Below are 25058 nucleotides of genomic sequence, written 5' to 3'. Positions count from 1 at the left end.
TCTCAAAGTTTAGCCAATGGCTTGAAACCTAAAGTCAGCTTTTTACAATATAGATATATACTCATCTACACTTTCAATACTCAATCTGGTTGGAATACAGTTAAGATATACATATCAACACTTTCTTTTGGTATCACTAAAAGACTTCTCGCTCTTGGCGCCCTGACATCGGCAAACTTAAGCTATATCGGGGAAAAGCTGCACGTAAATTGTGCCTAACGTTGGTAGATAGATTGTTTGATGTCGGAGGGTGGCCCTACTCTGGTGACCAGGTCCTCATTATACCACATCTATACAAACTGCCAGCCCATCTATTTTTGTCCCACTTTCTTTAACTACATGGGCTGGGTCCCAGGGGGCCTAGAGAAGGTTGTTACTGCAGTAATACTGCCTCACGATAACTGTCCTACTTACCAGTGTATTTAAAGTGTAACGACATCCGTATATGTGTATGATAACTTTAACTAACAAATGCAAATTAGGCTGTGAAAACTTCTTTCTTGTGCAGTGACTAAAACTATACACTATACTTTAAGTCTTGAAATGTTTTCTGTGGTTTTATTTTCACTTTTGAAATCGTGTCAGCTCAAATATGTGTTTTTATTCATCATTGTACTGTGTAGGTTCAACTGCGAAAAAAGTAAAGAAACGTCCTTTCCCCTTCTAGTTCTACCAGCAAATTAAATGAATTTGCAGTATACAATTTTTATTCTGACAGAACTAGAAGATGATTGTATTTTCTGTCTCCCCAACAGCAAACGTAATGATAGGGTAGAGGCTAGTGCAAAATAAAGGGATTTCCTACGCTTCACCTCATTAGCAACCAACGTGTGCGACAAAACGCGTACTGCGGTAGGTTACCCGAGAATCTCACGGCCGAGCGAGAACGATTTACCTCGCCCGGACCAAAGCTGAATCTTGGTCGCCCATCTTTGGCTGTGTTCTGAGAAGTGCTGCCCTGGTGTCTTGAATGGGGGTTGATCCCGCTGGAATGTAAAAGCAAACATCCATCCATCAAGCGTTCTGAGGAGGGCTTTCTGTCCTATCTGTTTCTCTTCTAGATGTGTCATCACATGTCTTCTCACCCCATGTCACTGTCTTTAAGGAACACACAAGATGAGTCCTCAAAAGTATCTTTGGACATATCGGTTTTGAATTAAAAGTACAGGTTTTCTCAATTGTTCAGAGAAAGAAAACGTCCAATGACTTTCTTTAGTAAATGTTTTCAGGACGGCTTGTACAGAGGTCATGTACACAACCTACAAGCGAGTGACCCTTATACATGTGTGGAAAAGAAAAAAAAAGCGGTTGCTGGGTTTTATGTGTAACACGAAAAGTTACAGGCAAATTACTGATAGCCATAGGCATTTCTGTAGGCTCTCATCCAGTTTAAATTACCCATTATTTTATATTTTCAAGAACTTAGAACTTTTTGTTTCTTCAGGTAGGATGTCTTTGTTTTTCTATGCTGTTAGGAAGAAATGTTTGGCGACAGAGACAATTACTGAGACAGTCTTTTGTAATTTTGTGCAAAAATGTATTTGCATATTATTGTAATAAATGACTTGGATTTGACTTTGAAGCAGGTGATCCTATAAATTTGCATATCAATGAGAAAATTTGTGTCTTACTTTTAGTGTTTTATTGTTTTGATTATTGCAAACTGTAAATATGTATTTGCATAATAAATGATGGCCTCAAAATGAACTGAAAAGGTGAAAATGAAAAGACCATTGATTAAAAAACATTGAGAATGGTAAACAATTTATTGTTCAAATTATTTCATTGCATGATTTTATGATTGCTATTCAAAATTTGAAGATTTTGATCCAAAGGTACTTGATATAACATTTATGATGATTTTTTTTAGCTGAATTGCACTTTTTTTAACAAGAAAAGAACACTGCTATAGAATACGAGTTATAACAGAGAAGTCAGCTGCCCCCCTCCCCACTCCATGTGGTGACCCCAGGAATCTGCATAGTTTTGGGGTATCGTGTTACCCCTGGTGCTGACAGTCAGACACCCTGGCTGACCTCAGTAGATTGGGTGCGAAATAAAGGTCTTTCCAAAATAACAATGCATGGGTCCAACAAAAGGCCTTATTCCTGAACTACTCAGTGTGGACTTAATATAATCCATTTTAGAAAATGATTCGGCCCAAAAAGTAGTATGTTTAGGTCGATCATGAATTCCCTTTTATCGACCCCACCTGATATAAAAAGGATTTGAGATGAAAGCTTGTTTATTACTGACAGGATAAGGTAGGAAAGTTTCAGCATCCGAGCGATTATCGGATGTGAACGTATTTTGCCACATTGCACTACCAATAGCTACTTGAAAAAGCATCATACTTCACATCAAATGAGGATGCCTTGAAACGATACGAAAACAGCCTACTTGTTGTATGAGAACGGGTTTTTTGGGAGGATAGTGTCAAACATTAGCTGGCAAATGTTGCTTTAGTTGTATCATACATGAATAGATCTGTAGCCCGGAGGGACCAAATGCCCTGTGTATTGGAAGGCAATGTCAAACTTTATGCCATAAGTCATGCTTCTCATTGACACAATGATAGAGGAAACATTATTCTCATTACCATTTCAATCTTTTTTTGGTCATCAAGGTTCATGCAGGGCCCTAGGGCTTTGGTACTGTAAATCGTGAAATGTTTGCGATGGTTTTATCTAAGCAGGGTTTCGGAATCGTCATATTCTTCGTAAAATTATGCCCCCACGAGGAAGTGTTATAACCTTGCATTTCTTATGTTATGATATTATTTCAACGTCAAACTTGAAGCACTGTGAAAACCTCCTACCCCCATCTACCACAAAATTAGTCCTGCAAACATAGGTAATTTTACGGTATGTACATGTAGGTAGACAGCAGTATGTAGTCAGCATATTTTATGTAAAATGTATGGTCCAAGCCGGGTACAGTGTTATTTTGTATACATACAGTAGATATTTGTTCCTTGCTAAATTATATGTACTTTGCTCAATATTTAACCGTGGGTTTCTCAGAAGGCTCTTAAACTAAAGGTAAAGATCATAGTGATGCTATTAAGAGAATAAAAGTCATTGTCACTGCAAAGATGACTTTAAACCAGCTTCCTTTTCTTAGACAGGAAGATAGCTTCACCTACTCTCATAATTAAAGCTCAGTAGATATTTGTTCCTTGCTAAATTATATGTACTTTGCTCAATATTAACAGTGGGTTTCTCAGAGGTCTCTTATTTATAGTCTTAAAGATTGTAGCAATGCTATTAAGAAAATAAAAGTCATTGTCACCTCAAAGATGACTTTAAACCAGCTTTTCTTTCTTAGACAGGAAGATAGCTTCACCTACTCTCATAATTACATTTTAGCTGTACATTCAGTGTGCGGTTGGATAAAGTACACATTACACGTGTTGAAAGTATGTGGAGCTGTGGGTGGTGGGGAGGGGGGCAGGTATACAGGCAGCCCACACAGAGTCAGCTGTGTATTGGACTTGGAGAGCTAACTGTTATCTTTACCCACGTTCTGCCGACACTCGGATCAGACCCTCACAAGTGGTGGCAAACACGGGCCTGAGTCACAATAATCACGCCATTGTCAGGTCCAACTGTTCTGTTATTGGGGGATCGGAGTGGCGCGGGAGCCAGGCACGTTCTGACCTTTGTCTGTGAGGAGGGACACTTCATCACTTCCTTGGGGCTGAGTTTGTGCCAACAGCAGGCCAGGGGATCAATCATCGCGCTCAAGGGGGGTGGGGAGGGACGGGGATCAGCCATTCAACCCTTAGGGAAGGAGGAGAATGTGTGTTTGGATCTTGTGTTTGATGAATTTGTTATGGATGATCCTTTAAGTTTAACAATTAAACACATTATGGGAAGGGAAAGTTCTTTAATTAGATCTTTTGGGTAGGTGGGTGGGTTGTTTAGGGGTGGTTCATTTATAGTGTACATGTATGGGTAAAGGCAAATAGTATACAAAAGTCAACGACATGTAGATTTGCACATGTATTAACTGTGTCGGAGCAGATGATGAAATTTTGACTTTAATATCAGAAAAGATGGAATATTAATGTGAAAGTTGTTTACTTGGTATTAATAATATTACATGTTTGTATGATTTCTGGATTTCTCAATGCTTGACAACTCAGTCTTTGAACTTTAATTCAGCATATATAATATAACATAGGTTTTAGATCAATTTTATGAAGCATTTTTACATGCAAGAAATCAAGAGAGTGTATTGTCAGAATATGTACCTTGCCATTTTTTTATGATAGAAAAAAAAGTATTTTTATGGTGGCAAGAATTTTTGAAACGTTTCATGATTGTTGTACTATGAAGAAAATAACTGTAAGTTTCCTTCGTCTTGTTTAAGGACTGGCGTCCAACTTGCATTTGAGTCCCAGGAAAACAAGATGTTTGAAATTGTGCCAATAATTTTGAATAAAGCATTTTATCTAAAGTGCTATTCCATGTAGGGAGGAAAGCCACCTTATTCCCTTAGGAGTTCTTTTATTAGTATTATGAGGGTCTGTATGGGGGGCTGAACATTTGTGAAACCTGTATGAGAAGATGATGGGTGGGGGACTGTTAACGCTGAAAGGAAAATTTAGGAAACTGCCCTGATAGAAAGGAATTGTCAATAACACTTAATGATGAATACGGGATAATAATGACATGCACACCTGTATTGTACAGAGAGATAACAACATGGTGTATTCCATATCATCCGAGGATTGCTTGAAGGCCGTAGGGGTAATAAAGGAAAGGAAAGAAAGATGTACAGTGTGTAGTATTCTTCTTATGTCAAATCGGGACCAAAAAACGCACACTTCAATGTGAATGTGAATGCAAAAAAGAACATTACTTTGAACGTTTGAATCTGGTACTCAAACTTTCGACAGCCGTACAAGTGAAGCACTTTCTAATTAATCCATGGAAGCCAGTGAAAAGTACATGTACATGAGATACTTATACATATTAAAACCATTATTTTTGGCTTGAATGTCTGTGTTTCTGTATGTTCTACATGAGGGGGTGAAGTCTGCTGTCCCCCTGATGTCTGCTTGTTTCTTTTCTCGATAAGTCATCTGCCAAGACTATGGTTGGAGGTGGTAACATTCCAAGTTAAAGGAAGTTTCTATGGAAGTCATAGTCTAAGAATAGATGGGTTTCCTTGGTCTTGAACATTGTCTTTGGTCCAAGAAGTTTCCTTTGCATAGCCTGGGAGCTGGCCATATTTGTAGACAGCATATCTCACCTTCAACAGTTTATTCTAGAAGCAATTTGGACAATTACACAGCCTCTTATACACCAATCAGGCAGCTCCCTCTGGGAGTATCTGTGGCTCCAAATGGGAGGCTGTTTGTTGATTTGGATCAGTGGCTGCTAATAAGGAGCTGTCATCAGTCCTTACTCTCCTACTCTACTGTAATGTACTGTACAGTCAGTTATTTTTGCAGGTACATAATTTTGCATCTGATTGAGCATTTTTGTGCAAACCGATTTGCCCACAGTTCTGATTGGTCTCTCCCTAAATGATGTCATTAGAAAGAGCCAATGAGGTCAGTGATATCAGTCCAATAGTTCTTGATGTTTGCTGTTTGATAAGATTTCTGTGATTCTCAATCTTGTCTAGAAATGTGTTGATCATAAGAAATGTTTCTCAAACCCATTTAGCAAAAAATATTTCGTTCAACTGTAACTTTTGGTCTGGTTTACCTCATACCTTAAAGTTAAACTGTTAAATGCCATCTTTTAACCTTTAACATATGTGTTGTGCTAAGAAAATTGAAGAATATAATTTTTTTTCCTTTCTATCCCTGGCATTTGCCAACTATTTGAACAAGGTTCCATTGAATTTGTTTCAGCTGAAGAGTGTACCGTAAATTTGTGTATTTTTGTAGGGACTTAATCTCGCACTAAGAGGGGAAAGGAGGTTTTCACTTTTTTTTAAAGTTTGCCATTGAAACTATTCCATCGTACAGTACTTACAAATGTGTACAATGGAAATGTATTGAAATAAAAGCCCCTTCAAACAATTCAAGATTTATGGTTATTTCTTCAGGTCAGAAAATAAAGTAACACAGTGTCAAAAGTGTTGACTGTTGGAAAATTTACGCCCAGATTTTCCTACCCCCTGCAACGTTAGTTTTTAGCCCGTCCCTCGGAAACCCCACTCTCTCTCCAACCCCAAGTATTTACCTTTGACTGGCAGTAAACAGCCTCAGTCTATTTGCCACCAAATACTGTCCTGACTTCAAGCGCGTTGGACGGAAGTTACGTAGATTATCGTGTTTGTGGTCGCACGTTATCGAATGACCTTCTCACCCGCGAAAGTGCTTTTGACGTTTCCAGTAGGAAATAGTTTTTTTTAAATAGAGCAAATGAAATTTAATATTTGAAGGTCGTGTGGAAAGATACACCAAGGTCAAACAGTTGAGGGTGGGAGGGGGGTGGTCAACCTAGCTAGTGGGCCTTTAGCAGTCTTTTTTTTTTAATCCCAGTTAGTTTGCACATCCCATAATGTCTTCTCTTTGACCTTATTTGGTGTGTCACCTGACCTATCCCGGGACAGAGAGTCCTGTGTGTCTTAATCCCTTTGTTTGAAACGGAAACAACGAAAAAGAGGAGGCGTTAGTAGAACAGAAGTGGCTTGTTGTTGTTACCTGAGTATACAGGTCCACACATAGTCCTACCTGTTGGATCAGACACATTAGAACGGTCTCTGTCAGATTATCCCTGATGCCAGGGAAGCTGAGGAAGTAAGGCGCTCCCACCTGTCAATCATTTAGGGAGACATCAGAGAGCAGTCCATTCATTGGTCAGTCCATTATTCTAGGAGGGTGTAAGAGGATTTAGGAAGGAAAGGAAAGAAGGTTCATTGTTAAAGGACTTTGAACGTGAAATTCAAGTAAAACATGGTTGGGGTAGAAAGGGAAATAAGTAGTAGTTTCGCAAACATTATTGTTCAGTCAAATGCAGAGCTTGAAATACCTCTGTATTTCTGTCTTTCGTAGTCGATGACAGCAAAAAAAAATCCACACAAACCTGTCAACTCTGTGCTTTTTTTAGTAGCGTACATGTACATGTAGGGTAGGTTCAGGTAAAATTTGTAATGAATACAATATACCTGCACAGCTCCAGTTTTTACCTGCAATGACCCGTATATAGTAATATACACTTTTGTACATATGGGTGGTGTGTCGAGCCCTGGTGTATATGTATACGGTCACTGAGCCAATCTGTATATTTAATTTCTTTCCACGGCAACTTGCTTTTTGTCATGGTCGCATTCACTCATTTCATAATTCATTAATTTGGAAATTGCTTATGTTACACCAGATGCGAATGCCATGAACAGTGAAGCAACAAAACGGCTAGCATAACTGTAAAAGAACCCACTGTAACTGGACGTACATGTAACGTAGACAGACGGACGTTTATCCCATTGTGAATCCTCTATCACTAAGTTCTGCTCCGACAAAAGATTGGACGAACTCACAAGGTGACTTCCTCTATTCTTAATTCAATTACTTTCCACCGGGGTCACTATTAGGAAGCACAATCCAGCAGTGTCAGTGTTGTTAATGCATGCTGATGCCTGAAGAGGGAATAGTTCAGGGCATGTCGGGGGCAAAAACTGTCGCTTTTGTGAGAACAGAATCAATGAAGTTTATCTAGCTGTGACCTGGCTTGTCACCGGGGGTTAGGGAGAGAGAGGTACAAGCATGTCATGTGAAAAGGGGAGCTTCTTGAATTGAATTTGCTCACTGGGATGGAAAGGAACACGAATTAGAATCAAAGAAGCGGAAAAGATACATGCTAAAAGTCATTATTGATTAGTGAATATATAACTAGTTACATTCACATATGCATGTACATGTAGCAGTGTTCACAATATTGTAGGTAAGCTGAGATATCTGTCCCTCCGTCCCAGGACTGAAATTTGCATGTTTATTTGTTGGCAGGGACAAGATTTTACCCCGTTCGTTTATCGGATGTCTCTACAATCAATGTAGCCTGGATGCCAGACCCCCACTCTCTAAAATCCACACCATACATGTAGATATTTAAGAGAGTGGGGGTCTGGCATCCAGGCTACATTCAAGGTACTAAAACTTTTCCATGATTTTGAATCTAAGATGCTATTTTTTACTTTTTGTAGAACCTTTATCAGTTCTAAAGTAAGCACTATAGATTATGTAAAAGATGATACTGTGTATTCTTGGAAAGGGTCTACCCCACTCTTGAGGTTGTTAATGAGCACTAATGACTTTGAGATAGGTGGTAAGTACTGAAGTAATCTGTTTATGACTTTGTAAGGGAAGCACAACAAGACACTGACAGCACACATCAACAGACTTGTGTGAAAGAAGCCTTACTTGGTATCTCTGGAGTTTAAAATTGTGGGAGTTTAAAATTGTGGCTGTAGTTTTAAAACACTGACTTTACCACAAGTTGAGTCTGTTGGCCATGTCTATGTTGTTTCTTGTTTCTTGGATTTTTGCAGAAAATTAATTTAGAGGCAGGCAAATTAAAAATAAAGAAACAGGCATCCTATGAAGCAAATGCCACAAAAAGAGCCACAAAACCAACATACCCGGCTTCAAAAATAAATTTTCAACTTTTTGATGCTTGAATTAACACATGCAAAAAACACACACAAAAACAAGGACTTTTATTCAACAACTGGTGCCAACATTTGAGCAGTTCAGAGTTGATAAATATCCTGAATGGTGCATTATTATTTTTTATCAAATCACAATTCAGAATGCAAATTGCAGAATCAAGCCATTAAGGTGGGAGGGCTTGATGTACTGATCTCTAAATGAAATACACCTGAATATACTGTACTTTCGTTTATTTTTGCAGGGACTTTTTCTTTGTGTTAGAAGGGAAAAAGAGGTTTTCACAACTATTGTACAGTTAGTAATACATTGAAATACACTGTAAAATTACAGTCAGGTCCATGCTAAAATAAAATCGTCACAAATATTCCAAGATCTACGGTGCACTTTAAAGCAACTCTAATTTAAAAGTTGATGTCCAGGCGTAGTGTTAATCACCCATAACACATACCGACAGCTTACGTCTCTTTTGTCTAGACAAACTGTCCCCGTCCTTTTGTTCTTCGACATGCATGTTGTTTTGAGCTATGCTGGAGTAATCCTCTGCTGTAGGCCATAGTAGAGAAATGTTTTGTTTCTTTTGGAACTTAGCGTAGAGCATTGATGGTATACCCCACCCCCCCAACCATTCTGTTCCCATTACGTATTAACATGACGTACAGTACGCTTCAGATACTCATATTATACAACTGCTACTCAACGAATCTCCAAACTAACTTGAGTTAAAACCTTTTAAAATTGTTCTATTTTTTCACCAGGCTGAAGATCTCAGTAATTTGCTTGGCTTGCCTAAAAGCTGTTCTTAAATTCCAAGTGCCAGTTCTTAAATTCCAAGTGTCAGCTCTGAAGGAAGTCCCTGACAGCCTGTTTATTGCGTTGACAGTTTGTTTATTTTGCCATTCAGTGAATAATCTGTTTTGAGTGAGTGTTGAGGTTCAGCTAAGGCGATCACAAACAATTTACATGTATGCTGTGCAAAAGCTTTCAAATCATTCCAAACCAAGCCAATCTTAGTTCTTAGAATATTCACTTGTTCCACTTGAAACCATGTCTTCTGTTCATTGTTTCATGTTGCAATAAGCCTTCAGGCAAGAACTTGAAAGTAAAGCTTACGTACATACATACATGTACATGGTCATACTCAACCAGGTGAAGGGTATACAAAGCTCTGCTTCCAATATTCTCGGTTATACATCATTTCTGTCAGGTCTTTTAAACTTAGACCAGTTTCTAATTCTATACTTTCCTTTTTGGCTTCTGGGGTCAAAAAAAATTAGTTTACCAGCTTGTTCGTCGTGGTGAACGACGTAAAAAGTAAATTAACAAAAATTGATAAGGAGATAATCATTAAGATGACTTTGGAACCAGAAAAGATGAAATGCTATGCAAATATGCTGAAATATGACAAAAAATTCAAATATTGATATGAAGATTTGTCACCAACAATATTTTCTGCAAAAATCCTACATTAAATACCTTTAATCAGTTTAAAATGTATATGGCAAACTGTATTGAATTAGTATTCTACTTGTGTTAGCATGTCCCATTACACATAGACTCACTGGCTGCCATACTAATGAAAAAATTGGGATATAATTAATAACTTGTTGACACGCTATTAATTCCTGTAGCCACAGGTGGTTTCACAGCAGCAAATTCTGGGAAAATGATTTGGAATTCAGCAGAGGGTGTTACACTGTAAACCTTGAAATTTTTGCAGTGGTTTTATTTTCGCAGTGACTTCTCACCAACACGAATATCCGTTTCCAATGTATTTCTACTGTGCTACAGAATTTTGTTTCAACCGCAAACCCTAAAATAACGTTAAAACATCCTTTTCCCTTCTACCTCAAGATTAAATCCCTGCAAAGATAAATGAATTTACAGTAGTCATATCCCAGTAACCTTTGACCTGTAATCCTGGTACAAAGGCAGCGAGTTCTGTGCTTTGCTGGAAGTTGTCGGGGCGGCCATGCGTGGCTAATTGGACTTGCTCGTGATGAGCAGACAGTTTTGTGCCTGTTGTCAGCTTCAATAGTCGCCGCCGCAGAACAGGACTGGTCGGGACTGTAGATTTGTACGACTGTAGGTGTTGTGCCAAGGTCCTGTCAATCAAACTTGGGGTAATGCCAGGATTGCAGCATTTAGTATTGCTGGGCTGTGTCCCTGTGTCTCCTACTATTTGCTGAGAAAAGTTGTTACCTTGGTAAAAATGGAGGTATTGTTTTAGTTCTGTTTGTTTCTCCTGGTTTTTGTCCGTGGTTTGAATATTGTAGAGTGACAGGATGTGAATATGGTGTAACCGGACACTGACAGGATTGGAAGGTTGGCTTGTGTCTGGTCCAAAGTTGGTCCTAAAGGCAGGATAGGCAGGTTGGCTTGGTGTGTCTGTAGTTATTTGAATATTGTAGAATGACAGGATGTGAGGAGGAAGATGGTGTAACTGGCAACTAGCAGGATGGGAAGGTTGGCTCAGCCCTGGTCAAACTGTGATCTTGCATAGACAGAAATTTGCAATAATTGATAAAACAAAAAGTTCACAAAAAATAAGGAAATTCAGGAAAATATTTTCCGGAGGCTTGAGATCTTTGATTTCTTATTCTGTCTCTGATATGTAAAAGAAATGGACTCCATGTCAAGACGTCTTGCAAAATTTCTTGTGGCAGATCACAGATTATGAGTCAACCTCAATATGTTCATATTTTGGCACCAACAGTTGAAGAAATGCCTTGTTTTCCTAGTTATTACGTTTTTTCAGTGTACAAATATAAATTCACAATTCATTGTTTGATTATCAAAACATGAATTGACCTGGAATATTGTCATTACGATTATAACATTGGATTTATCACAGTATCCGGCGACTATCCGCATTTCTACATTGATTTTAAATTCACTCACCCACTCTACAAAATCCAATAACCAAGAAATTAAATTAATATGGCCCTATCCACTATAGCATACTGTAAATGCAGAAATATTCGCGGTGGTTTTATTTCCCGGTAAAACGTTCGCCGCAAAAACCATGAACTTAGAACCACTGCGAACATTTTTGTAGCAATACTGTAGCAGTACTGTGACTATAGCGCTGCCACAAATTCAAAACCACCGCGAACACCCCATTTTTGCCTTAGCGCCAAATAAAAACCACACAAACTTAAATGCATGTACAGTAACCTGATGCAAATGCACAAGCACCAGTCGAGGTGAGGTCGACCGTAACCGTTGGCATGGCAACCCGACAGAGGACGGAATTCCCAGCAACCTTGTAGTGGACAAAGCGATTAGAATTCCTGCAGGGAAGACCAGTCATGGTGTGGAGGAGAGAAGACCCGCTCACCGGGCTAGAAAATCCTCTTGTAGGGAGATGCGGGAAGGGAATGGCTCGGGGATTTGGCCAGTCCAAAATAGAAAGGAGGGGAAAAAGACAACAAGATTCGTGTAGATGAGCAGATATTATGAAAACGGATTCCAAAGGAAGAGGTAGAATATAAAGGGCTCAGGGATTTGGCATGGTTTTACTGTCAAAAAGAGATAGGGAAGAAAGGAATAGGAAAAGGAAACAAGATTCGTGTAGATGAGCAGATATTGTGAAAAACGATATCAAAGGAAGATGTAGAAAGTTAAGGGCTCAGGGATTTGGCAAGGTTTTACTGTCGAAAATAGAAGGGGAAGAAAGGAATAGGAAAAGTAAACAAGATTCGTGTGGATGAGCACTGATAGATATTGTGAAAAACATTCTTGTAGGAAGATGCGGAATGTAAATGACTCAGGGATTTGCCTGGGTTTTACTCTTGAAAAAAAAAAAATCCAGAAGAATAGAGTTGAAAAAGAAAACAAGATTTGTAGATGAATACAGAGATATTCAGAAAAAGCAGAAAGAATGTATCGGTTCAGGCCGCTCTTATTTGTTTTGTTGCTTCTCAGATTGGAAAAAAAGTGCTTTCAACTGGAAAGCTGGCATGAAAGTTACAAAGTCCAAGGAAAAGGTTTACACATTTTTACACATGATTTTAAATTGTTGCTTCTCTGAACTTATGACCAAGAACCGAGACATTGAATTGTTCAGGCCTTACAGTTAGGTAACAGGTGTGCATATGAAGGTTTGCTCCAATATTTCTGAGAAATGCTTTTTCATTAGAGGCCTGGCACAAAGGCATGTTCCCTTTGGGACCATACATCAAATCTGTCCACTGTAACTTCATTTATTTTTGCAGGGATTTAATTACGTGAAGGTTTTCGTTGTTAAAACATTGATTCCGTAGTACTGTCGTTATCAAATAGAGATACATATTTGCGGTGTCATATTTACTTTGTAGTGGAGAGGTCACCTCAGAAATATAACCACCGCGAACATTTCAAGGTTTACGGTAAAGCGTTCTCCGGATAAGCGTTTGCTCCATGTTTCAAGTGGTTCCTGTTCTAACTGCCCTCTCTGTACACATAAAGATGGTAATGTAATGTCTGCTGTGATCCAGTTAACAGACAAACGGCACCATTAAAGTACATGTATGTAGGTTACTTCAGTGGGGAGACATACATTGTTCGTGGGCTCAGATTCAGCCTCATTTTTCTAGCAGTTTATTTTCATTACTTTCTTAAAGGTGCCCTAAGGGATTTCAGGGGGGTAAAACTGGAAGTATTCTGAATAAGGCAATCTGTATGAAATGGACATTTATTTATCATATTAGCACATTTTCATCATTATTTCATACTTAGAGCGTTTGAAAACAGCGCAGAAACAAGCCGCAAAAGGAGTATTTCATTTATGGGTACCTATAATCAGCCCAGAAGCCAGCCATAACCGTTTTCTGTCGACAATTTTCGGTAACTTCTGGCCTCGTGACGTCACAATGCCCGAGCGCATTGAGCCATGACCATGTGAGTAATTCGCCGGAAGTGTTCGGGGCTCATCGGTAAGAATTGTATACATTCGAAAGATTTGAAATAATGGCCGGCTTCCAGGCGCTCAGATTTTCAATGAGTTCCCACCACACAACGACATCACATCTTTGCCCCATGATGGTCGATATGCAATGGGATAGAGTTATTTAAACTTACTATGGATAGAAATCACTAGAAAATTGATTTTGAAAATATGACTTTCAACGTCATAATAATGCTTAGGGCACCTTTAAGTCTTTTTTGTGGTATCAATAGATATGTGCTGGGCACTGTGAAAAAAAGAAACATCCGCAACTTGTGTTGGAAGATCATGAATATTTTTATGCAGTGCCGTTTCAACTAATCGTGTAAAAAAAAAAGAACAAAATGACAAGTCCGGTTTTTAAAAGAAATATATCCTTTAATGATAAATACCCTTTCATCGATCCCCCCTAAGATGTTAAGTATGTGAGATGAAATATTGTTTATTCCTGACCGTAATTAGTCAGGTAAATATCCACTTTTTATGCCCTGACTACTGTTTTCAGGCACCAGCGTTGCAAGAGGGCTTTTTGCTGATGGTTAAGTGCAGTTACAATTATAGAAATGCTTCAAAATGATGTTTCAAACAAGAACATAGCATGTCCAGGACCTACCCACATACCAAATATTACAGTCCAGAGGTTTCTAACTTATGCTGGATATTTGGAAACACAAACAGACAGACATACCAAAAACAATACCTTCATTTTTCATGGAGGTAATAACGCTGCCTCTAAAGGTGCATACTTTCTCATTGGCCCAGTCGCTTTCGTGACATGATCGTCGCAGATCACAAACTGAAGGCATTCTTGGGATACATGTACCTTAAAATCCCTAATTACGGACGCACTTTTTAAACTTTACAAGTCGCAAGCAGGTGCTCCAGGCCAACGCCAAAGTAGGGATGCGTACGTTAAGAGGGGTTCTTCCACGGAAAAATCGCATATTAGCTTGAGAGTATGGTACATCTTCATGCAAATGAAGTGTGGAATGCTACCACACAATCAGTAATAAAGAATAAATAATACATATATTTAAATTGTTTGACATTTTCTACCCAGAAACATTTTCTCAGTAACGCTTTAAGTCGGTGAACATCATCGTAAGGATGATCATGTCAACCTCTAACTATCCACCGAAATGCTGGAGAGGGGATGCGTACGTTAGGAGGGTTTTTCCCCTGAACGTTTCAACTCACTGAGTCAGGCCCGCAATCGTCCCCAAATCGGGGGTGCGTACGTAAGGAGGGGTGCGTACGTAAATAGGAATTTTACGGTAGTCGTGCATGTGTCCTACAAAATTCAGTCGTCTTGTTAGGCATAAGTCTTTCTAAAATCCTTGTTGTGGTTGGTTAGTTCTGTCACAGCCTGCTTGAAACTTCTACCACATAGGACAACCTCGACCAATGAATGTGACCGTTGTATTTCAAGAATGAGACCTTCAAGTTGTTGGTAGACTAGTACAGAAAAGTAACTGTAAGACTTCCCACTGCTGGAAACCATTAGTATCCCATAACTCCCTGGCATGTTCTAAGTGATGTTGTCAAGGTCAAAGGGTCATTGCTTCTCCCAGGGGTCAAGTTTTCACCCCAAACAAGATGTTTCATTAAACCAACCTGAACTGAAAACCAATCAGGGGCTCCCACAATGGGAGAGGGAGAAGTCCAAAAATAACAACAAACCTGAGATCAGGGAGGGGGAGGTGCCGGCTTTTAACCCTTCCCCTGCTGAGGTGCATGTAACCCGTTGGCAGCAAATTTAGATTAGTTACAGCTTTAGCCAAACTCAAAATTAAATTGTAGTTACATTTATGGTATAGGTAAAGCAGTCATCCTCAATTGAGGTTAAGTGTGTTCATCCAATGATAGCATAGCAATTAGCAGTTTAACCAATGAAATAGCTTGAAATTTATTGCGTTTTTTAATGTTTTTATTGAGGTTAAGTGTGTTCAACCAATGATAGCATAGCAATTAGCGGTATATCCAATGAGATAGCTTGAAATTTATTGCATTTTTTATGTTTTTATTTTGCATTTCTATGTTTTGACGGAGGGATCGGTCTATTGAAATTTGATTAACAAAGATATTTATCTATTTACTTCATGCATACCGTAATACTGTATTTATTTTAGGCAAAGTCATGGCAGGACTTTCGTTTCAAGGCATCCTCATTTAGTGAAGCATGATGCTTTTTCAAGTAGCTAGTGGTAGTGCAATGCGGCTTCGCAACCTAAATGCTCTTTGTTAAGACAAGGTCAGTGTTGTCACACCATCCCCTCACCTGTGTCCTTAAGAACACTTCTACAATGTCTACAGGTGTACCCAGGTAATCTTAGAAATGTCCCATTCTCGTACCGCCGGAACATTTCATAAAACACCCCCCAAATTCAGTTTGTAATAGCCCGGGTTGTGCTTGAGGTGCCCAATGCTGTGGACCATACCATGTCAGTATAGGGGTGGACAGGTTGTTCTCTAGGGTGTAGGAAGTGGAGTGTACTTGTGCCCATTGTGTTGCCAAGCTGTATTGATTGCGAATGTTTCCCATGGTTTGACCAGACTGCACACAAAAGACGCGCATGCCTGCCCCCACTAGTGCCATACACTCTCCGGGATTTCTCCGTGCGGAGGCAGCAATACCATTCTTCGCAGCGCCCCTCGAGCGTCGGAAAGTCCGGTCAAACTTTGCGTGGACGACACTTGAAGTAGAAAGGACCTACGTAAATTGTGGTAGTCTCACGGGTATCGGGTTGGAGCGGCATTTCCACACGTGACCATGCCTAGTTGTTGAAGTTCTTCGCTTCTTGTCGAATGTTTTACAAGAATCTACATGCATTTGAATTACAAGATTGCTACTTTTAACGGCATTTGAGTATCAAAGCTCTTATAAACCAATATGTAAAACTCCACCACATTGAAGATTTTTTTCTCATATCCACATACTAGGTGAAACAAGAGCTTCATCATATTTGAAAGTAGAATTAACAGTTTATATTAATAGATACAGGTTTTAAGTGGTATAGGTGAACATGAAGTTAGAGATGATCTTGAAGTATTATCATATCAAAGAATGATATACTTTAGTAGTTTGAGCTTTTTTGTTTACAATAAATGAACTCTACCTATTGTCATAAACATTCTCTTTTTTTCCAGTTAGACAGCTTCTTTTCTTGTGTCTTTTTTTCTGAACTTTATGTTTTAAACAGTGCAGAATATGACAACCTGCCCTCCCCTACTTTTGACCCATCGTGGTCTGACCCTAAGTGTTTTCAGTCCCCCACTATGTTGCGTCCTTTGTTCAGGTAGGATCTCGGTAATTATTTTAAACAATGGCTTTGACGTAGCCTATTGTGTTCCCCTGACGGAGAGGGGTGACGGTTAGGTGTATATATCCGCCTGTCTGGACAAGTCAAGGTCACGACTTGTTCTTCAAGTCTTCAAGAGGCAAGGTTGTAACAGACTAAGAATCTAATGGTTCCGGGTTTGAATACGTAGAAAGCCCCTATGTTGTTCACCCATTGGACTTAGGTGAAAATGGGAACCTAGCTTCAGTTAGGGACGTTCTCTCAGATGGGATGTAAATCTAGTGGTTCCGTGTGTTTTAGGAGAGCCACACCTCAAAAATGTTAAAGTAAAGAACCCACCACAGTCTCACATGTAGATGTATTGATAAAGACAAGAGGTCCATCATGGTGTGAGTGGACCAAACCTTACAGTCTGGTTTTGTGGGGGTTTTATTTGATAATGTGCAAAAACTGGTGTGTTACGCCTAAAGGCGGTCAATTGTTTTTTAGCATTATGCTACTAAAAGACTGGGTTGGTTATGATATGAAAATATCCAACTTTAATAGCCATATTAAGTCCATTGATAGTCTGAACTATCTACAGCCATGAATATCTTGCATGCAATGAGTAGAAATGGAGCAGAAACACATAATGACGAATTTATTTGCATAAGTAAACAAGGGAGAAAGAAATGCCATAAATCACTAGTTTACAGTATATCTAATCATCCTAAAACTAGAAATAACCAAATACTTGCTAATATCGAAATTGATATTTGTCATGTAATAGTAGAATGATGTTTTGGTATTTTTAAAGTTTTTAATTTTTTAAATTTTTGACATACACATAGGATAATGCGCTGAAGCTAAAATTTGGTACATATGTGTGTTTTATCACATTGTCAGTCGCCGCATTTCTGGTCGGACCAGTTTTTGTTGACTCTGTAGTTAAGACATGTCTAGACGTCTGGTCATGTCCGAACATGGCCTGTTCACTGTACATGTACCTGTAGCAGGGGAGCTGCAAGGTGAAACAGCGCCTTCTAGCACCCCACATGTGTACTGCAGGTTTGGATTGTCAATGAAGTCAATGCATTATAACAGCAAATAAGGCTACAAATAACTGAGTTCAAATGTTGAATATATACGAATACTTTTCCACCATTTTCAATATTTTTACTTGAATTTATAGAGTGGAACTTGGGAATTTGAAAAAGCTTGGACAGATACACCTCTTTTCACCTTATAAGACATAACCTCGATAACACATTTGGCACATTTTTTAAACAGTATTTGAGAATTTCTTTCTCAGAAAATTTTGTTTTCTCCTGCATATTCTTGCTGTTATGATTTCGAGGTTGAAAGGTTGGTTCGAAAACTACAGAAATAAAACCACAGCAAATGTTTCAAGATCCACAGTACCTAAACTAGAGGTCAGAAGTCAAGTTGGCAGGACTAAGGGTCATGTAAATATCTAAACCTGGTATTTGAGTGGGGAAAATGTGGGGACCAGATGTCTTGAGAACGTTTGGAACTGTTTTCTTACTTGATTTTAAAACTGCGCCAATGTGTAACACCTTTGAATTACCTTCATAATAACGCTACTTTGAACAATTTTTTTTCCGTTCAGAAGTTAAAACTCTTTGTTGCCCTATTTCGATGAAGGTTAGACATCCAGGTAATAAGAAAGCAAGGTACATGTAAAAGTTACTCAAGCAACTGGATAGTTTTTTAACGGTCAGATGTTTCAGGTAGCATCCACTACCTTTCGTCGGTGACATTGAGCAAGATATGAAATCCAACATACCAGTATTTAACCGAAAAATATTGATATGTAAAGGCAGGTTCACACCTGTGCATATATTCAAGTTTGTATGAGTTGCGTATCGACATTTTTTTGTATTAGGTAACGTTCTTGGCCGAAAAATTGTTATGTGTGTGTTCAGTAGCTAGGCTGCACAATGGTGGGTCAACGTTTAAAACAACCTCTTTCCCGCAAACTTTACGTAAGCCCGAAGATGTTAATACACAACCCATATTTGTCATAAGGACTTGAATATATCAATAGACTATATAACGGTTATATAGTCTATTGATATATTCAAGTCCTTATGACAAATATGGGTTGTGTATTAACATCTTCGGGCTTACGTAAAGTTTGCGGTAAAAACCTCCTTGAATATATGCACAAGTGTGAACGGGCCTAAACATTGTTGCCCCTACAGCCTTACAAAAATCATGGGACCACCTTTTCCGTTACTTTTATTGGGAACCTTTGAAAAAAAAACTCAATTTCAACTTCCCAACATGTTATTGACATCTGTTTGTGTTTCCCTCATACAGGTATGACTACAACACTCTCCTGCACAATTCTACGTTCTGTCTCGTGCCACGCGGGCGTAGGCTCGGATCTTTCCGCTTTCTGGAAGCGCTGCAGGCAGCGTGCATTCCCGTTATCGAAGCAAATGGATGGGAGCTCCCGTTTTCGGAGGTGATTGAGTGGGACCGCGCCACTATTACGGCTGACGAAAGGCTGCTATTTCAAGTATGTTCCTTCTCTTTGTTTGTGACATTTGTACTGTATCTTTTTCGTTTTGGGGATTAGAAAATAGTTTTAAAACAGCTTTGTTTTGGACTTAGGTTTATACAGATTAAGAGCACAATTTTGAGAACCTAGGGGTCAAATTTGATCACACCTATACCTGCCACCTCTCTTTTTTCTTCTTGGATATGATAATCTAATTGTTTACAAGGCTACATTATTGGTTCAACTAGAATTGTGAAAAAAAATGAAATATTTTAGTTTTTCCTCTTTAAAGAAGACGTAAATAAACCTGCTGTTGGAGTCGCAAGAGTCTTACTCTTGTAACTTGTAGGATACGTGCATGTATGTTTGTGTGTGCTTGGGCAAAATATTTTTACTTTTGCTTCAAAACAACAGAAAATCCCCCTACCCTCAAATGCCCTGGTGAGAAAACTGTACATTTATTTACAATTTAGCTTGGAAAACACTGAATTTTTGTTGTTGTTATTTTTCTGTCGTAGCTTCCTTCCATTCTGAGAGCGATCCCGCCGGAGAAAATCCTCGCCCTGAGGCAGCAGACACAGTTCCTCTGGGAAACGTATTTTTCCTCAGTGGAAAGAATAGTTCTTACTACATTAGAGGTAAGAAATCAACCTTGCAATGATTAATATGAAATGTTACATACGTCATGTATCTACAAAGTACTGTTTGTTTCTTTATTTGTTTGTTTGTTTGTTTGTTTGTTTTATTAAGATCTTCAGTAGGCCGCACCAATTTCATTTCTTGGAATTTTAAAAAAAAATGCTAGATTGGAAATTCAACATGAAAGCAGGATCTCACAGGAAAGTTTGTACTTTGGTGCACACAGTTTTAGGGAGTGAACATGGTCAGGTGCAAGTTTTCACCCCAGCCTTCTGTTATGATGATGTCCTTGTGCTAAGATAAAAAACAAACAAAAAAACGTGAACCAAGAAATTAGATTGGTGTGGCCTTAGTATCACATTAAGAAACACTATTTTACCTGGAGTCTACTTACATAATAATTAAAATAGAATATAGATAAAACAATTATACAAAGTACTGTAACATCTTTATGTTCTTGTTGAGTGTGTACAAAAAAAATTCAAACCTGTACACTACTGAACTCTTTTCTATCTGCCATGACAGGTTCTAAACCAGTACATATATTTATATTTATCAATGGGTCATTATTTTAGATACATGTACCTTGTGGCAGGACTGAAGGGCTAGAATCAGGATTTTTTTTTTCAATGGTTCGACCGTTCAATGTTCAATAACATCAAGGGGTGTATATTTTGCATAAGATTCTATGTTAATACTATCAGAAGAGTGTCTATTTGGTATAGAATTGTATGTTTATTGAATAATAATATTTAAAAAGATTATTAGGAAATGTTGTAATTTGACATTGTTTGTCTCTTCCATGAATTTTAATCCTAATTTCTTTCCGTTGTTTCAGATACTTAGAGATAGAATAATGTCCCACCAATCACGAAGTGCCTTTGTCTGGAACCGGCCGCCGGGCGCGCTCGCTGTGCTTCCAGAATATTCCGAGAACTTGGCGGACTTTCCTTTCTTCCGTTCCCCCCTGGGTCTGCCCCCGCCGCAGGGTTTCACCGCGGTCATACTGGCCACGTCACCCGTCGTCTCTCAGTCAGCGCCCATTTATAAATTAATAAAGGCTGTGGCCATGTCTAAACATGCTGCTCAGGTTAGTCTTCTTGTTATTTATTCATCTTTGTACTGTAAATGCAGAAATGTTTGCGATGGTTTTATGTACACGGTTTTCGTGGTGAACTCTTTACCGCAAACCTAAATCACTGCGAAAAGCGTTTCCATTGTGTGACTGTAGCACTACTATTGTTTCAAACGCGAACTTAAAACAACCGCAAACTCTCCATTTTCTTCCTACTGCGAAATTTAATCCCCGGTAACATTTCTGCATTTACAGTATTTATTACGCTTTTCCACCACAGTGGACGGTATGATAAAACATGAGTTCCTTGTCAATGTCACCTTTTCAAGGCCGCCATACCGACAAAATCTTATAGTACGTTAATCAATGAAAGATAATCCCTGAACCAGTTATTATGCCAAAGCAAGTGAATTTTTTGGATAACATCCTCTGATTTTGAAGACTACAAATTTAATGCAAGAAAGTGGGAAAAACAAGATTTGAATCAAAAGAACAAAATGCCTCAATTTCCAAAATAGACTCATAAATGATGTAACAAGAAATAAATTTTGAGGAGACAAAACATGATATCATGGCCGACAAGTCTTTTATTCCTTTATTCAAAACACACACAAGTGCAGTACAGTAGTCTTGTATCACTTACCAAGTTGACAACTACACTCAAGGCTACAGCATTAGTGTCACTTCTACATCTAGTATGCTCACATGAAATATTTTCCCATTTTCAGTATTTTCTTTTCATGTTTACCATCTCCATAGTTTTTCAAAATCAATGTTTTACATGCTGCGGCCTTTTTAACTATTAATATGTAGATTTAGCAATAGCCAGCTATAGGTGAATTGCTTACATTTTTATGTATTAGCATCAACACAGAAACTTTTTTCCTAGACATGCATATTCAGTTAACAGTAACAATTTGTCTTATAGAAGTTTATTCTGTTAACATTTTGTTGTTGTTGTTGAATGGAACGTCAGTCTCTTTTATACTTTTTTGATGAAATATTGCTCCAGTCTGTTTTGAAATAATTCTTTTATGAAACAATATTTGTTTCTTTCAAATTATATTGACCACTTCTGTTCTCTGTTGTTCCAGATTGTAGTTCTATGGAATAGTGATAAGCCTTTGCCTGCAAAAAATAGGTGGCCTCCGACGGGGATTCCCATCATGGTAGTGAAGGGGCAGAGCAAGGTGAGCGGAAAGGTATTGACCCGTTCGCTCTGCGGCTGATTCAGCCCATTTCTCCAGCTTAGCAACTAACAGAAGGGCAGGGTTTGTGCACAGTTAAAAAAAGAACAACATTTTCTTTGCAAAGAGTCTTTAAAGGCACCCAGAGCATTTTATGAGGCTTGAAACTCGAATTAGAAAAACTTGAATTTCTAGTCATTCCTACACATAGTAAGTTTCAATAACACTATAGCATTACATATCGACATTAAAGGAGCAAAGATACGATGTCGTTGTGTGGTGAGAATTGATAGAAAATCTAAGCCCCAATAGATTGATCCTGACTGTTCATCACAATTAGCGGTTTGACCAATGAGAGCATGACTGCATGTCCGTCAAATATTTGCATTTTTATGTTTTAATTTTGCATTTCTACGTTTTGACTTTTGTGACGCTTTTGAGCACTTTTGATATGAAATTAGCGCGCAAATGTGGTAAACAGTGGCATTAAATGTCAATTTCATGAAGATTACAGCAACTAGAATATTTCCAGTTTTCAAGCCTCATAAAATGCTCTGCATGCCTTTAATGTATGGTTTACAATGTATACTTGAGATGTGTACTTAAATCTTACTTCAGGTACTGAGGTACAGGTACAGAGGTTTAGTTACGGGTCCGGACCTGTACTTTCGCTGTTTGACAAAGGAACCTGCGGTCCTCAATGAGAAACATTCATGAGTAACCATTATTTCCGTATCAGCTGTGCACAAGTCCTGTCCAACAACTTGTAACAATTTCTCTAACACGGTCACATTTGAGGTACGGTCGCAAACTGAGGGCACTCTTCGTATAGCCGTGACTGTGTCGTACAAAATTGTGCTGTTCGATGTTACATGAAAGACTGTTTTGGATCTTGGCAGTTGGTTTTGTCACAGCATACTGCAAAATTCTACGACATCAAAATCGTCCAACAGCCCTCAATGTATGTGATCATGCTGTAATGCATGTTTTCTTTTTTCTGAAGCAAATTTAAATATGTACATGTATGTACACATGTAATCTGTTAAAATCTTAATGCATGTAATTGAACTCTTTGACTGATAAATTTCCATAACATTGCTATAAAATAGCATCCAAGATTGTCAACAAACTGTAACGAATATGACAGTTGAGTTTTGTCAATCAATGTGTAACTTTCATCAACATTTCTTTTTCGTTGTTGTTTCTCGCAGCAAATGAGCAGCCGTTTCTTTCCTTACGACATCATCCAGACAGACGCGGTTCTAAGTCTAGATGAAGACACCATTCTCAACACTGATGAGGTGGGAAAACTGCACTTTGGAAAGGGTCGCAGTCCTTAGGACGTTAAGTCGTGGTGCACTGTTCGCTGTGCTTGTCAAAAAGAGCTAGGGGAATATCCCTTGTACTATTGGCCTGTAAATACTGTACATAGTCTCCTTCCTTCTCTGTCACGACCAGTGGAAGATTAGCTTTTCAGTGAGCTAAACTGAATCGAGATCATTTTTCTTTCCATTTTACTTTGGCCTGGGCGTTTCACCCACTGAACCGAGCTAACATCATGTCACTTTTTTCTCTTGTAGAAACATCAAACTCTCACTCTTTTGTAGATTAGGCCATGTTGATTTGATTATATGGATGACAAGCGTGCATCAATTTTCGTCCGCTTTCCCCCAAGAAAAGTTTTCGACAATACTGTAACTCGTACAAAGTAGCTGCAAAATGCTCAAATAAAGGCCATAGATGCCGTTATATGACCAGAGCTAATTGTGTGTGATTCTCTCCCGTAAGTTGATTCTCTCCCATAGCTGTTTGTTGCAACTTTGAGTCAGATAAAAAGAAAATAAGTTCTATGCCAGTTTTATTTCTGGTCAGAGCATTATCGCCTGAAGTTCTGTTATTGTCTGTTTCCTTTTTAAAAAAAGGGTTTTGACCATACTGTAAATCGTACAAAGTAGCTGCAAAATGCTTAAATATAGGCCGTAGATGGCGTTATGTAAGCTGAGCTGATTGTGTGTGTTTCTCTCCCGTAGGTTGATTTCGCCTTCGCGGTGTGGGAAAGTTTCCCAGACAGAGTTGTGGGGTACCCTGCGCGGAGCCACTACTGGGACGAGGCCAAGTCGCGCTGGGGGTACACGTCCAAATGGACCAACGACTACTCCATGGTGCTAACTGGGGCTGCCTTTTACCATAGGTAATTATTTTGCTCTTTTTATTTTATTATAAATAAATATTTTATTATTTTATTATCTCCATGAAAAATGGAGACATAGTTTTGGGTGTGTCTGTGTGTGTTTCCGGATTACTGTAAGCAGCATAACTCAAGAACCTCCTGATGGATTACGATGATATTTGCTATGTTGACGGTTATTTTGAAGCCAAAATTCAAGGTCGATTTTGGGCCCTCTGGCATGTGACCTTGGTACTACAACAGAACTTCCATTTTTGTATCTTTTGACCTGGACGTGTTGTGGTCTTGATTTTTGGGTGGCAGATACTGTACATGTAGCTTGTGATGTAATAAAAAAGTGGTGTAGGTTTGGGCCCCCTAGCAGCTTGTTTATTTTGCTTTTGGACAGACAAGGACGACTGAATGCTACATTTGTTACTGAGATCTCTTTCACCATTTAATTTAAGTGTCACGGTCATAGGGTACTAGTACCCAGCATGATTATGAGAGCTGTTGTAACAAATCTGATGATTATAAGTTAGTGTCCAAAAGATGGTACTGGGTCTGTAGTTCACCAGCTCCCTCTAGCTGATGTAGTCAGTACTGCAGGAAAGCAATTATTTTCGGGG

The 25058-nt window shown here is 38.7% G+C and overlaps 1 protein-coding gene across 2 annotated transcripts in view; it reads left to right on the top strand.

Annotated features, from left to right (window-relative positions):
* The window catches only part of LOC136423767 (exostosin-1-like), a 52505-nt gene that overhangs the window by 25409 nt on the left and 2038 nt on the right, over window positions 1-25058 (top strand). The window contains exons 2-7 of one of the 2 annotated variants that reach the window (XM_066412051.1): window positions 19178-19379; window positions 19880-19999; window positions 20839-21090; window positions 22170-22265; window positions 23474-23563; window positions 24293-24453. In XM_066412051.1, coding sequence (XP_066268148.1) covers window positions 19178-19379; window positions 19880-19999; window positions 20839-21090; window positions 22170-22265; window positions 23474-23563; window positions 24293-24453 — 921 coding nt within the window. Of the gene's footprint in view, window positions 1-19177; window positions 19380-19879; window positions 20000-20838; window positions 21091-22169; window positions 22278-23473; window positions 23564-24292; window positions 24454-25058 lie in introns of both variants that reach the window. The other variant, XM_066412052.1, reaches the window with a different exon arrangement.

This window comes from Branchiostoma lanceolatum, chromosome 18 (genome assembly GCF_035083965.1).
Source record: "Branchiostoma lanceolatum isolate klBraLanc5 chromosome 18, klBraLanc5.hap2, whole genome shotgun sequence".
Taxonomy (NCBI): Eukaryota; Metazoa; Chordata; class Leptocardii; order Amphioxiformes; family Branchiostomatidae; genus Branchiostoma; species Branchiostoma lanceolatum.
The sequence above is the reverse complement of the archived record's forward strand: the minus strand, read 5'-3'. Positions and strand labels throughout refer to the sequence as shown.